The 14,849-nt window shown below is 38.5% G+C and overlaps 1 protein-coding gene across 2 annotated transcripts in view; it reads right to left on the bottom strand.

The window, feature by feature from the left end:
* The window catches only part of KCNN2 (potassium calcium-activated channel subfamily N member 2), a 109,035-nt gene that overhangs the window by 64,957 nt on the left and 29,229 nt on the right, over positions 1-14,849 (bottom strand). For both annotated transcript variants that reach the window (XM_077816347.1, XM_077816348.1), the window contains exon 4: positions 13,525-13,943. In XM_077816347.1, coding sequence (XP_077672473.1) covers positions 13,525-13,943 — 419 coding nt within the window. The remainder of the gene's footprint in view (positions 1-13,524; positions 13,944-14,849) is intronic.

Genomic DNA, 14,849 nt, shown 5'->3' with positions numbered 1-14,849 from the left:
AAGATTTAAGGATGAGGCGGAGGATAACTAAAGTCTGGGGTTTGATGCAGATAGCACTCTTTGATGTGTTCAAACCATAACTTGCTCTCCCATCATAGAACTTATTCAGGAAGTAGGCGAATCAATCACTTAGTTCAGGAGACTATTTTTGATTCCACTTTCATGATAAATGGAAATTTAGGAGAATGTGCAAAGCACTAATGTTACTGCCCAAAGAAATGGCCAGCAAAAGGCAGAATGCAAAGCAGTCCAATTTATCAACACTACAGACCTGCAAAGCAGTGTACAATCAGAGCAGAAATACTGTATTTTCACATTCTGGGCCACTGGCAGAAGCTGAAAACTCCTGCATTTGTGCATATGGGGAATGATGCTGCATGCATTGAAGTCAATGGTAAAGCTTCCATTGACTTTAATATGGGAAAAATCAGGTGCACAGTTATCATGACTCCATAGGCAAGGCAAGTTAGTGCATGACAGTATGAGCTGGGCTCTTAAGTAGGCAACCCACACTTCCCCCACTCCCTCCCAATTTGCACACAGGAATCTTGGCCCTTCATTTTGAAAACTAAGTCAAAATACAGTGACTTTAAATTTGTTACGTTTCAATTTACATTCGTTCAACAAACCAACCCCAAATGGAAAATAAACCTACAAATAACACAGTAGAAGTTAACAAAATGTTTACTTCTGCAAAAGGCACCATGAACAAGGTCCCCTCTTCCTCTCCAGGAAAACCCTTGCTGGTAAGCCCTCTTTGTAAATTAAACAGCACACAGTTCCGCCAAGGTATGCTCACCATGTGAGCATGTTTGTCTCTTCCTTAAACGGCAGGTACAATACAACCATATAACAGCAATTATGAGAAATCCCCTTTCCTATTCCCCAGGTTAGCTTTTTATACTGCCTGCTTTCTTTCCTTCTCCAGCTGGTTAGCTAACTACCTCATTAACTCATGAGGCTACCAGCAGATGTAAGTGCTCTCTTCTACCTTAGCCACACCCAGTGCCTGGGGTGTTCACAGTGACCAGGGTGCTGGCTTCCACTGAGCCAAATTTGAAGCTGTTAACAATACCCTGTCACAGACATCTTTACATTTATCTATATATGAGTATAGAGCTCTTCTCTGCTCTTAAATGTCAATTCAAGAAAAGAAGATATAGTAAAGTTATGGCTTCCAAGTGGTCTTTTTTGACTCTAGAAGTTGGTTACTACTTTGTTGGAATATAAATCAGTTGACAAGACACAGATTACTGTATACCAGTCTAATTTATTTAGAAGTAACATGTGCTTGAACAAAAGTGCTAAACTGCAAAACCAAAGTAGATCTTATAACTTAAATATGTACCATATCACTTTCTGAACTTCAGCAAACCATTATGGAAGCAAATTCTCAGCCAGACCTGATCCTTCCTGCCAAAAACAATGTCTCAACCGAGGCATAGTTTGTACAGAAAAAGTTTGCCAGTAATGTGTACAGTAGAACCTCAAAGTTATGAACAGTAGAGTTACAAACTGACTGGCCAACCACATACCTCATTTGGAACTGGAAGTATGCAATCAGGCAGCAGCGGGGGGGGGGGGGGGGGGAGGAGCAAATATAGTACAGTACTGTGTTAAATGTAAACTACTAAAAAAATAAAGGGAAAGTTTAAAAAAAAGAGTTGATAAGGTAAGGAACTGTTTCTGTGCTTGTTTACTTTAAATTAAGATGGTTAAAAAGCAGCATTTTCCTTCTGCATAGTAAAGTTTCAAAGTCAAAGTCAATATTCAATTGTAACCTTCTGAAAGATCAGCGAAAATGTTTTGTCCAGAGTTACGAACAACCTCCATTCCTGAGGTGTTCATAACTCTGAGGTTCTACTGTATATGTGCTGTATAGATGCAACATACACTGGCCAAAGAACGTTTTTGCCAGAATATCATATACCAGTTCCCTGAATGAAACAAGCTATGCTGGTAAAAGCACTTTTATGCCAATATAACTACGACTACTACTACACTAGGCCTTCTGCTGTGATAAAAATGTCATAAAAATAATATCACAACCCTAACTTACATTACTATACTGGCAAAAGTATTAAGCTTAGACCTGCACAGATTCTCAGCCAGTAAAACCACCCATTCCAATAGCCTGCTCACTATTACACAGATTCTCCTGTTCTAAATACTGAATGCGTTTGGCCATTTGGTTTTGGGGACTGGGCAATGGATTATCTTTGCTACATATTTATATGTAGCTTTAGCTATAGCTGTTTTGCAGTACAACAGGAAACCTACTTGAATTCAATGATCCCACCTCATAAACACAAGGGGTCAAGTCCCTGCTGTTAACCGTCTATCCAGCTTGACAACACTTATTCCCCAGACTCAGTGGTAAACATTAACTAAAGGTGACATTACAGGTTCAAATATCAAACACTTATTTCCAAAACTATTTTAGGACTGGTCTCCACACAAGTTGCACTGCTATAACTGCACTGGTTGCAGACCCCTTGTGCAGGGGCACTATTTGCTATGGGGCAAAGGAGGCAGTTGGTCTCTCCCCTACATCCCTCCAGCCTGGACTTTTCATAGGTCTATAAGTTTCAGTATGTCTTCCACGTTTTGCCCCTCATTCTCATCTCTCTCCCAGCCCCCAAACTTTGCAAGATAAAACATTTGTGATTATATTGTATTTGGTAACACAACTTTGCACCTCCCACCCCCAATTTTTGTTTTCTGAAATGATGTCCCTGCCATTGAGTGGACATTCTTAAATGGGTTTAAAAGTGCCTTTTATTGATATAGCTTAAGTTGATTCCTTAATTTAACTGATTCAACTTTTGTGTGCAGACAAGGCATTAGGGTTACTTCTTTACACATTAGCCACAGAAATAACTGACATTCGCAAGATTACTTAGGGCAAAGGTTATTAAAATCTCTGGTTGATATTGAAATTTTCAAGGTAAAAAATCAGCAATGCTGTTTCGGTACATAAAATCAAATCAAAAGCAAGGACATATAAAGGAGTCCACAAAACTGGAAAAGAAATCAAATTAAACTAGCAAACTGCATATTACTGCAATCTTGATTTAAAAGAGTGATTCTCAGGCAGGGAAGAGAAACAAGATTATCTAAAAATCCAATGTCCTTTTTCAGTATTCCCTTCGTATAAGTATCAGTGTTTGAACCATATGAAATTTCTTCTACAAAACCCAGCTTCTCCTACAGCTGAACTATGCAGTTAGGGCACAGGGTCAAATTCTACTCTCATATTAAAGTTAATGTATAAATGTCAGTTGGTCCACAGTGCTCCAATTTGGTACCACAGAAATGATTACTATGTTACAAATGTTGTTATATTATTTTTTATAGCTTACAAACTAGGTCAAGTAGCAGGAGAAAACAGATGGTAAAGCCTAAGAGCTCCCCATTTGAATGTAAAACTCTTTCCTAAATTAAGAGGCAACAAAAAATAAAGATTAAAGTGAAAGATTGTACTGAAGCATAAATCAGTTTATCATGTATATTCTACAGCTTTTCCTGAGGGATAGAGTCCTTCTGAGGCAAGACACTGCACTATTAAGAATATTTCACTTTAAAAGCAGTCAAAACAGTTTACATTATACATTACGAAGGAAAAAAATTCTGCTTGGACACTAAAATTTGTCTTTGTTTGAAAGCAGACTTCAGAGATTAGAACATTGACTTTGAACACGGAATAAGGATATTATAGGAACATACACAATTTCCAATCTCCTGTAAAAAAACAGTATCCGTTTGGGAACATGACCACCTTTCTTATTCTTTCTATGGGAGGAAGATCAACATATATATCATGTTTTGAAGAATCCAAATTATATCAGACTTTTTTTTTTTATCCTTGAAAGCAGCTGTGCACTTCTGTTTCACTCTATTGTGGTTTGGTAATGAAACACTTGTGATTTAGTTCACCCACTGTTTTGAGGCCCCAGAAACTTCTAGGTGATTTGGTCCTGATTCTACATGAATTTACACAAGTGAAATTAGGAGTAGAACTGTGGAAATAACTGATTTTTCTGTTTACTATCAGTTCCAAACAATAATAATAAAAAAAAGAATTAATTTTAAATCAACCCAAAATGGGGGTAAGGGGGCAGTGTTTGGTGTTTTTTTGTTTGTTTGTTTGTTTGGCTATTCAAAAAGCTGGGGGGGATTGTTTGGGGTCAACAAAATGTTCTGCTTTCAGGCATTTTTAAACCTTTTTAAAAAACAAAAAGCAAATGACATTTACAAAATTGTTGTAGCAGTGCCACCCTTTGCACTCTATACCCCAGCGGTTAAAGCACTAACCTAGGCTGTGGGTTCAAGTCCCTCCTTGGCCTGGAGTGGAGAGGGATTTGAACCCAGATCTCTCATAACCCAGGAAAATACCCTAGCCACTGGGCCATAGGCTACTTGACGACTGGTCTCACAATCTCTCCTGCTGAAGTTATTCCACTTTGAATAAATAATTAGTATTCATTAGAGCAGAAATTAGAACCCAGGTCCCCCACTTTCCTATACACATCCTCAGGTGAGTGCCCAAGCCACCAAGCCATAGAGTCATTCTCACTCAGTCTGGCCCAGAAAATATTGAGGTACTTCATGCAAAGTAGAACAACTTCAATAGGAGACATTGAGAGTGATTTACTGCAGAATACCCCATAGCCCAGTGTTTAGGACAATTTGCTTGAAAATTGATACAAATTCACAAAATGTTTCAGCCAGCTTGCAACTGCATTTTTCAGGGGGAAAAAAATCAGACAAGTTTTGCCCAGCTCTAATCAGGAGTAACGTCACTAAAATCAATACAGATACACAAGCATAAAAACAGTGCAAGTAAAAGGAGATTCAGGTCCCAAAAGATTTTCAGCTTTAGTTGGATTAAAATAAAAAATTAAAACAGACATTTTAACCAGTTATAAAATCTCCTGCACTTAAATATGAAAGAAAGAAAGAAAAATTTGGGGGGGGGGGTAGCTGTTGTGTTGATATACCATTTTTTGGATTGGTTAAAGGCTGACATTGCCCTGGTTCACCAACACCTTTCCCTAAGATTTTGTAAAGAGAGAATGTTACTCACTGACACATTACTCCTTTCTTTGTGATCTTCCATTACAGTGAGAGTAATTCCATAAATCAAGGCTAACAGAAGAACATGTCAGTGCAAAGTATTCTAATTCATATTCCACTAAGTTCTGGCAAAAAACACAACCACCATCGCTCCAGAAAATAATCAAGTGAAGAATCTAAAACAGAGTGGAGTCAAATTCACCATTAGTATGAACTGGTGCATCCCCATTGCCTCCACTAAAGCTACATGAATTCTTCCCGCTTCAAGCTGCGCAACAACATGGTACATAGTTATTTTCCTTTAGCATTACACTGAAGGTCAGTTTCTTCCCTGGATCAGTTACACTGTGTTGGGTATGGGCCTTCCAGGATTTGTCTGCCCCCAAACAGGTTGTGTATACCATACAAGGGTAGAGCTTCAGCGAGAACACCCCTTACATTTTTATTGTTGTTTTGTAAAACAACATCGTTGGCGTCTACTGGTAACTTTCGCAAATGGAAAGGACAGTTACATAAATGGTTACATCTATTTTTAGTCATTTGAAGTGTAAATATTTAAACAGCACTACAACTTACACTTACAGTAATTAACATTCACTCTGCAACATCCAAAACTAAAGTTGGAATGAAAAGAAATATATTTGATCATTCATAGCATTGGTACAGAGTCATAAATCAAGGTGATAATAGGGCATGTTTGATCACTGTTGTAATGAATTTTTTATGACTACTTTTACAACCATTGAAGAAACCTGATCACAAGTAATGTGTTTCAATTTCAATCAAATCAAAAGGAAATAAGAGATTCTGCACTGAATGGACAGTGTTGATAAAAATAAGAGAACAGTTTCTTTCATATTCTTTTTGACATTGTTTAGACAGGTTAGCTGAAAAAACTGAAAAACTTGGTTTATTATTATTAGTAGTAGTGGCAACATTTGTATTACTATAGCACCCAGAAGCCATAATCATGGATCAGGACCCCATTGTGCTAGGTTCTGTACAAACAGAAGAAGAAGAAGGTCCCTACCTCAAAGAGTTTATAATCCAAGTATAAGACAACAGATGGATACAGACAGACCAAAAAGGGAGTCCAGGGAAACAATGACAATATTGGTCAGCATGATAGGCAGTGGCCTCAGATCACCAGCAGCCTGACCACTGTCAATTTTTTTGTAGACATCTCAGCAGAGCACAGTTTTGAGGTGGGATTTGAAGACACATGAGGTAGCTTTGCAGATATATACGGGGAGCTGCTCCCAAGCACGAGAGGCAGCATCGGGAGAAAGGGTGCGGGTGCTTGTTTGAAAATTCAAAAAGTGGGCAATGGAGGCTGGCATCATGGTAAGAGTGAAGGTGGGAGTCTATCTCTGGATACTGAATGAGAGATTATAGGTAGAGTGAGAACAGATCATAAAGGGCCTTGAAAGTGAAGACAAGTAACTTGTGTTTGATGCAGTAAAAAGGAGGAAATCAGTGGAAGGTTGCAAAGTGAGGGGTGGGGTGGTCAAAGGGGACGGCTAGGGAAACTATCTTTGCAGCAGCAGCAGCATTCTGACCTGATATGAGTGGGGCCAGATTGCAATTTGCTGAGCCTGGGCGGACGGATAGACATCCATAAGGATGTATCACTGAGACAGGCTGAGATTTTAGTTTGGACAGAAGGAGACACATCTGGAGTAAACAGGTAGATCTGTGATTTGTCAGCATAGACATGGTGTCACATGGGCTATTCACCACAATGACACCTCCTGTTGGCCACCCTGGGGATTAGCTCTGCCAGTTGGTGCGTCCTCTTCATTATGGTGCCTCTCCCATTATCCTCTCATCCTGCAGACCTACCTTGTTCCAGGAACCACAGTGTCCTCTTCATGACTCGGCTCTCCAACCGGGTCACCATTCCAGGGTTACCCCCAAAGTCCTTCTATGCAAACAGTCCCAGGCAGTCTTCTTCTGTGGTGCCCTGATGATGCCACTTCCCCAGTGGCCTGCCCTCTACTCTGGGTTCCAGACCAGGGGCCCTCAGCTCAGCAGTTCTAGCCTCTACTCTCTCAGCTCTCACTGTTCCTTACTGAAGTGCTTCCTACTCTTCCTGGTTTCTGCCTCCCCCACCCTGGGAGTACTAACTCCCTCTTCCCAGAGAGGGTTAGATGGACTGACTGCTTGTAGCCTTTCCCAGCTACCTTCTCTTTTCTCAGCTCCTGAGCTTTATAAGCCAAGCCTATTCCCACCCAGCTGAGCCTCCTTTAATCAACTCCCTACTCCTCCTCTAGGTGCAGCCTGGGCAGTTAATTGGCCTACTTGGCCACTTTAACCTTCCTAAATCTGTGTGGGGTGAACACCCCATCACAAATGGTAGCTGAATTTGTGTTTGTGAATGAAATGACCCAGAAACCAAGTGTAGAGGGAGATGAGAAGGGGACCAAGGACAGATCTCTGTGGACCCCCATACAGAAAGTTGGAGGGGAAATGAGAAGGATCCTCCTAAGGACATGCTGAAAAAGTGGTTAGAGAGGTGAAAGGAGAACCATGGAAGCCAAGGGAGCACAAAATTTCAAGAAGAATGTGGTCTACTGTCCGAGAGGCAGCTGACAAGTCAAAGAAAATGAGGAGGGAGTACTGGTTCTGAGCTTTGAGGTAGGAAGAGGTCATAAGAGACTTTGCCAAGAGTAATTTCAGTGGAGTGTAAAGGGCAGAAGCCAAATTAGAGAGGGTTTAGAATGGAACTGGAGGAACTCCAGACAGTGATTGCAGACAGTGTGTTCAAGGATCTTAGACATTAAAGGGAAAAGGGAGAAAGGGTAATAGTTAGAGAGACAAGTGGGGCAAAGAGTGGATTTGTTTTAAGATGGGTGAGACTAAAGCATGTTTGTTTTGTGAAGGGAAAGAGCTAGAGAAGAGTGAGAGGTTAAGCAGAAGAATAAAGGGAGGGATGAGATAAGAGTGAGTGTAACAGACATAAGACTTGGGTTGGGGTTACTGAGGCAAGTGGGTGGTTAGAGGAGGAGAGCAGTGAAGAAACTTCTGCCTCTGTGACAGGAAAGAAGGAGGAGAGATATAGGAGGGGAAGGAAAGGAAATCGGAGGGGAGGGGGAAGATTTGGATGAAACTTGTGAGAAACTGTGCAGAAAGAGGTGGAGGCCAGTTCTTAACATCACTATCAACTAGACTAAGATCTGCAGGCCAGGGAATAGATTTTACTGCATATATGTCGTCTGGAGGATAATAAATATAATGGGGGCCCCCAATCCTGATTAATGCATCTGGGAGCTACTGTAACTCACATAACTTCAGCCTCTTTGGTAAAAATCTATATTACAGTCTTTAAAAATAGATAGATAGCCAATGCAGAAAACAGGGATCTACTCAGTTTACCATATGATATTAGTTTTGGTAGTACACATTACTGCCTGAAGTGGCATTCTGCTTTATCTGTATACTTCAGAACAAATTTCTCTCTCACACCAGCAAAAGATATTGGGCACAGGTCATTATGAAATTAGATATCTAAATAACTTTTCATCTTCAATGAGAATTTAGACGATTGACATGTCTGAGTTGTCAGTATGAAAAAAAGGATTCTTAGATTTCTAGAATTTGCCTCACATTTACGATTTCTAAGTTTCCTGTAGAAACCTTTGAGATGACATCTGATTTCCAGAAAATAAGGTACACAGAAGTTCATGTTTTTGTAGGAAAATGAAAGAATGTACAGCAAGTACAGAGGAAGTCCAACTGAACACAAAAAGAGAGCAAACAAATATTTGAGTTAAATCAAGGACAGGACAGGACAGAATCTGAATGAGGAAAAATTATGACATAAGCTTCTTTGTCTGAAATGGCTTCACCATCAAAAATGTCAAAAGAGAGACACACAAAAGCAAACAAGGTGCCACTGTCATTTGTAAGGAAAATGTAGTGGACCCAATTCTGTTCTCAGTTAAACTGCTGTTAATTCAGAGAAAATCCAGTGAAGTGAATGGAGCTACTCTGGACATATAGCAGTGTAAATGAGGGCAAACTTTGGCTCAATCTTTTTACAGAGATGTGCTGGAATATATGCAGAGCATATTATAGTTATGCCTGTAACCAGCATTCCATTTTAAACTCTCTTTTTGATCCTCCTTTGTGCCAGGAAAAATAATCTCTTTTCAGCCCGAAATAAAGGGGTTTTTTATTTTAATTTTTTTAAGTTTGAAGCAAATTTGCCACGCCATTTTTCAATTATAAAACACTAAACATTTAATGTGTTTCTAAGTTTTGTGGAGGTTGAAGAGATTTATATTTCACCTTTTGTAATTGACTGATTGCCGGAATGGAGAGCCATTTCAGCAATAACTGAAAGATCACTATGATGAAGATGGTAAAAAACTATTAGTTTCACACTTGAATAATGGACCCTATAAGCAAAGGCATTCATGAGTGTTGTAGATTAAGATCCATGTGTCTCAAAAAGACAAATGATAAATTAAGCATTTCTTGGGTTGGGCCAGATAAAACTAAGATATATTTTAGGGAGCACATTCATGACAGACAGCTGTGCATTAAACTGATACCTGCTGGTGAGGTGTAGGTATTCAACACTATGCCACGTTTGCAGCCCTAGAAACCACAAACAATCAGTCTATATGGTAAAGACTTAAATACCTCCACCATGCTGATCTTCCATGTTCCTTTTGCCAGATTATCCTGGAACGTTGCTAGACTGCCTACACTCAGTACACATTACCTGCCTGCCCTTATTTTCATTCAGACCTAATGCCCTCAAGGATGACCTTAAGCAGCATTCTGTAAAATGTCTCATGCACACACCAACACAAAGGATGCCACCAACTATTGTTAATTTGCTGAGAGCTGACACTATGCTCAGTGCCATATAAAACACTGAGGGAGACACAAAAGGTGTTTAGACTAAGTGAAGCCAAAGGACAGTCAAAACAAAGACTAATCTAGAGACAGAGGTTTCCTCCCCTACCATGAATATTCCCACTCAAACCTATCCATCATATTTCCATGAGGTCTATGATGTGACAGTCTCCAGAGTCCCAACCGGACAACCGATTGGTCAGTTTAAACCAGACAGGACTGGTTACTGGGCTGTCATTCAGCTACTGCTTCTGTTGTAACATGAGCACTCAGGATTTTACAGCACTTACATGAAAATCTGTTATGCCTTTTCTGTTTGCCATTAGCTATTCCTGGCTATGCATAAATCTTCATGCGTGCTTTGGAATGGGATGATAAAGTCTAATATCCATTCCATGATTTTTATTATTTTTGGTGAGTCCTGTCTCCATCCACACTATTTTGCACTAACTGGAATAGTCAGGCAAATTGATATGGAGATACACAGTCACAGAAACACTAAAAGAACTTGCTACAGAACTTTATCTACCACTCTGTCTGTAGGAGAATTAGTGATAGTTGTTGGAACAGAACAGTTACTTTTCCTTTATTTCATTATCTCTCATCAGGAAAATAAATCAAAATCCTCACAGAGTTTTAATTTCTGCCGAATAAGAATCTGCCTCCCCCCAAAACAATTAAAATGTTAGACTGCCATGTATAATGACAAGTAAAACTATAAGTTCTTTCTAATTGTAATGTTTATTTTCCGACACACTTAAAACAACCTACTAGAATAAAGGTTCTCTCTACTTATGATGGAAAAATCAACTTAAGTAAATGAAACAAGTACATTTTTGCTAGGGAGTGAATCAAGCCCATTAAATACAGTTTCAGATCCATCCTCCATCTGGGGATTATTATAACTGCACTAACCTCAGAATAGATTCAATGATCTAAATTGTCTTTTCTATCTCTAACTACTATTATATCTATGAATATATACAAGAAGATAAAGTTGGTTTAAAAATATAGACGCCTTTTAGCATTCTGTGCCTGTGGCACTTTCTTACTGTACTTCAGTATAGGGTGAGGAGCCACAATTTTTTAAATTTGACTAATTAGTAACTGGGCCAGTTACACGGATTCATTGCAGTTCTTCTATGAAGCATAATCCCTTCAGGAGAAATCTGAAGTGTAATGTGCAGGAAATTGGCCATGCAACTCCCATTAATGATAGGAAATGAGTATCCAATTCCCCATGCATTAGGCCAGAACTTTTAAAATTCATAATTACTAACAATAAGGAACCAAACTAATCTCTCGTTTAACTCTATTGAAGGAAGTGCAATTACACCAAGTATAAAGTTAATCCTAGGACTACTGTATGTTGATCTGGTGTTTTTAAAAATAACAAAAAAAATCAGTGAACGATCCAGCCTGGTATCACCACCATTCATTATAGTGCATTCAAGAGCTGCAAATGCAATTCAAAATTCACAAATTCTGTCATTGATTTTGCAGAGATTAAGACAAGTCACAGTCATGATATATTTGCAGTTTTGTCTGAGTGCAATGGAACTAGATCAGATTAGCAAAAGTACTCATATGCTTAAGTGCTTTTCAGGAACCTCACTATTCTCATTCAGTATCTTTCTTCTTAACAGAAACTGGCTTTACCATAGTGTTTTGAATATTCATTTGATATAGAGCAAATAATACAGTGATTCAATAATAATTAAATTACAGTACATTCAAAAACAATGGTGTTAAGTAGGAGTTGAATCTGCTCAGCTCCTCTTGGGAGGCTACTGGATGGTGTCCCAATTGAAGGGAAATTGGAGGCAGTGTGACAAAAAAATTGGTGAAAAATGAATTATGTTTGAAGTTTTTTGTTAACATATTCAGGAGGAGAAACTGACTTTTAATAAATAAAATATATTAATAATAATTTGTTCTACCTGTCCCAGCTGAGGGGACTATTTTGTCAGACAATAACTAATCTTTGTAGTTGTTGGACCCAGGAGCTGAGACAGACAAGGTAGGTGAGGTAATATCTTTTATTGGACCATCTTCTGTTGGTGGAAGGTACACGTGTCTTCTGAAAAAGAGCTCTGTATTGGTCAAAAGCTATACCACCAACCCAAGTTGGTCGTATAAAAGATATTACCTGATCTACCTTGTCTCTGTCAATAAATAACATGATATGTGATCCTTAGCATGGTGTTTCAGAATATCCTCTGATGATGAGCTATTCCTGGCATCACATGATATACACTGTACATCTTCACCACGGCACTTGGATCATTGACAATCCAAAGGAACATACTGTATCACACTTTATGCCACTGTTTCTCAGTGCTGAGGTTTTTAACAGGGAAGACTGTGATAAGATAACCTCCATATTCGGTTTATAAAATTTGCCACTTTTCCCCTTACCTAACTGAGAGGAGATGTGGCAAGCAACTTTCAAAAACATGTCTACAGCAATTGACTGCCAGAAAGCAACTGCAAAATTGTTTTCAAAATGGACACACAGGCAAAGGGCCACAGAGTGATCAGCAATTGATAGTGGGAATTTTGGAAATATTTTGAAGAAGTAATGAGTAATTGAAGGTATTTCAAAGTAGGCCTGAGAACCATGCTAGGCATCAAATCTTTCAGAGATTCTTCTTAACTGTGTCAATCAAATGGTCCTGTTCTACCTGTTCTCGATCACTCACTCACTCGAGTCCACAGTAGTCAGAAGTTACCCTGCTCATTTCTTTTTGTAAGCGGTATTTTTGAGAAATCAGATTTGATGGTGTCAGTACGGATACTGATTTGTTCCATGCCTGTTCAACATCCATTGGTTGTTGAAGCTTGAAACATAAAGTTAACGAAATATCAGGCTATCAAGTGCACTTTTTCTGGACTTCAGAAAAACGTGCCAACCACTATAACTCCTACCTCTTTCCTCTGTTGTTATATGTGTGTTTCTACCTCAGTAAATCAAGTATTTGTAAACATAAACGATATGCATTCAACCTAACCAAAATAAAAAGATCTATCAATAGACTATATTGGGATTACACCTTTGATTTTTCATTTTAATTAAAGGGCACTACAATTATGAGAGTTTTTGGAATCAGTTTTTCACTGGCGTTTCCTATTACTGATGTATTTACACCATTGTCAATAACTGTAGTAAACCATAACCTAAAATGACTGAGACCTAATATTAATGCAGAATTTTAAAGACTATTATTAAAAGTAAAGTTTATGGCACTCATGTCCACTCATCTACCACTTTAATGTTCTAGGCTACTCATAATAAAGCACTCAAATAAAATGAGAACGAAGTAAAAAATTCACATAACGCTATGGCAGAAATCTGATAATTTAAGCATCCCTTTCAAATGCCTTTTAGGTCAAGCAGTAAAGAATTCCAGAGAGCCATGATACAAAAAGCACAATACAACTAGCAATCAACATGCCCCAGGTACTGGAAGCCCCACTCCATTCAACATAAGATAATGAGATAGTATCCAAGGGATTAGAAGAAAAACACTTTGTAAGACATTTATGTTTCTTAAATATATATAAAAGGAAAAAGAGACTTACCTTTCACAAGCTCGGACAGTCCATGCAGCAATTATCCATAATGAGATACTAAAAACCAACAGTACAGTTCCCGGACATATTGTCATTAAAGTCTTCATAACAAAACGTGTATTGAAGTTTATCTTATTTAGTGCTCCAATGCTTCTAGATGAGGCATCTGTGAAAAGTTTGCTATGCAAAAGCATAACTCTGGCAATAAGATATAGTCTTAAGAACATTGGTATAGATAAAATAATATCCACATCAGCTGTTGTTGTGGATGGAGCATAGGAGAAGGCAAGCCGTGCTGTCCATGTGAACGTATAGTTCCCAGGTATGGGATGTATAGCACACACCAGTATTTCCAAGCAGATGAAGAAAATACGCTCGTAAGTCATGGCTATTCTCCAGTCATCTGCTCCATTGTCCACCATGAACAACTGAAATAATAAAATATAAGGTCTACTTTAGTAAAGGGTTTATAAACGTCTTTTTAAGAAAAAAAATATATGCAGTAGTTGGTCATTATCAGCACTACAACTGACAACATTTGAAAACTCTAAATATGTCAAATACTATTTCCTAACCCAATGTGTTATGGAGTCAAAGGTATAACTAAACAACTCAATACATAATTTTACTTAAGCTAGAAAGAACTTTTATATAAAATAGAAATTGATGTAAAAGATGTTAATATAAAACTGAAGTTTACGCAAATTCTTATACCCTCTAATTGTAATTTTTTATTAAGGCCTTGCATATGCTAAGAGTTCTGTACATGCTTAAATTTTCCATAGTGTGAGTAGTCCCATTCAAATTGATGGGCTACTCACAGTATGTAAAGTTTAGAATGTATGAAAGCTTTATCAGGATTATGGCCTAAATTATGACTGCATGACATGAAATGTTAGGTCCCTTTCCTGCAGTGCTTGCTCATATGCTTAACTGTAGCACATGAGTAGCCTCAATGAGTTCAGTGGGCCTGATCACATGCTGAAAGCTACACATGCTGCATAAGTAAGCCTTCGCGGGATCAGGGGCCTTCAGCACAATTCAGCACAAAATGTATCAGATACTTCACTATGTTTTATCAATTGTCACCTCCCAAACTTTACTAAATAAACACCAAACCAAACAAAAAATTCACTCTGGGAGTGGGAAAAAATTGATAACTATCATCTTGAGTTAAAATATTTCACATACAATAAACAACTTATGGCATCTCCTTTCTTTCATGATCCTAACTGGCTAAGTCCTTCCACAGGCAGACCTCCCACTGATTTGAATTGGAACTATTCAAGTAAGAACTGCAGAAACAGGTTCTATGAGCAGCTTTTCAAGAGGGA

Source organism: Eretmochelys imbricata, chromosome 5 (genome assembly GCF_965152235.1).
Source record: "Eretmochelys imbricata isolate rEreImb1 chromosome 5, rEreImb1.hap1, whole genome shotgun sequence".
NCBI classification, from domain to species: domain Eukaryota; kingdom Metazoa; phylum Chordata; order Testudines; family Cheloniidae; genus Eretmochelys; species Eretmochelys imbricata.
This window is presented reverse-complemented; position numbering and strand designations above follow the sequence as displayed.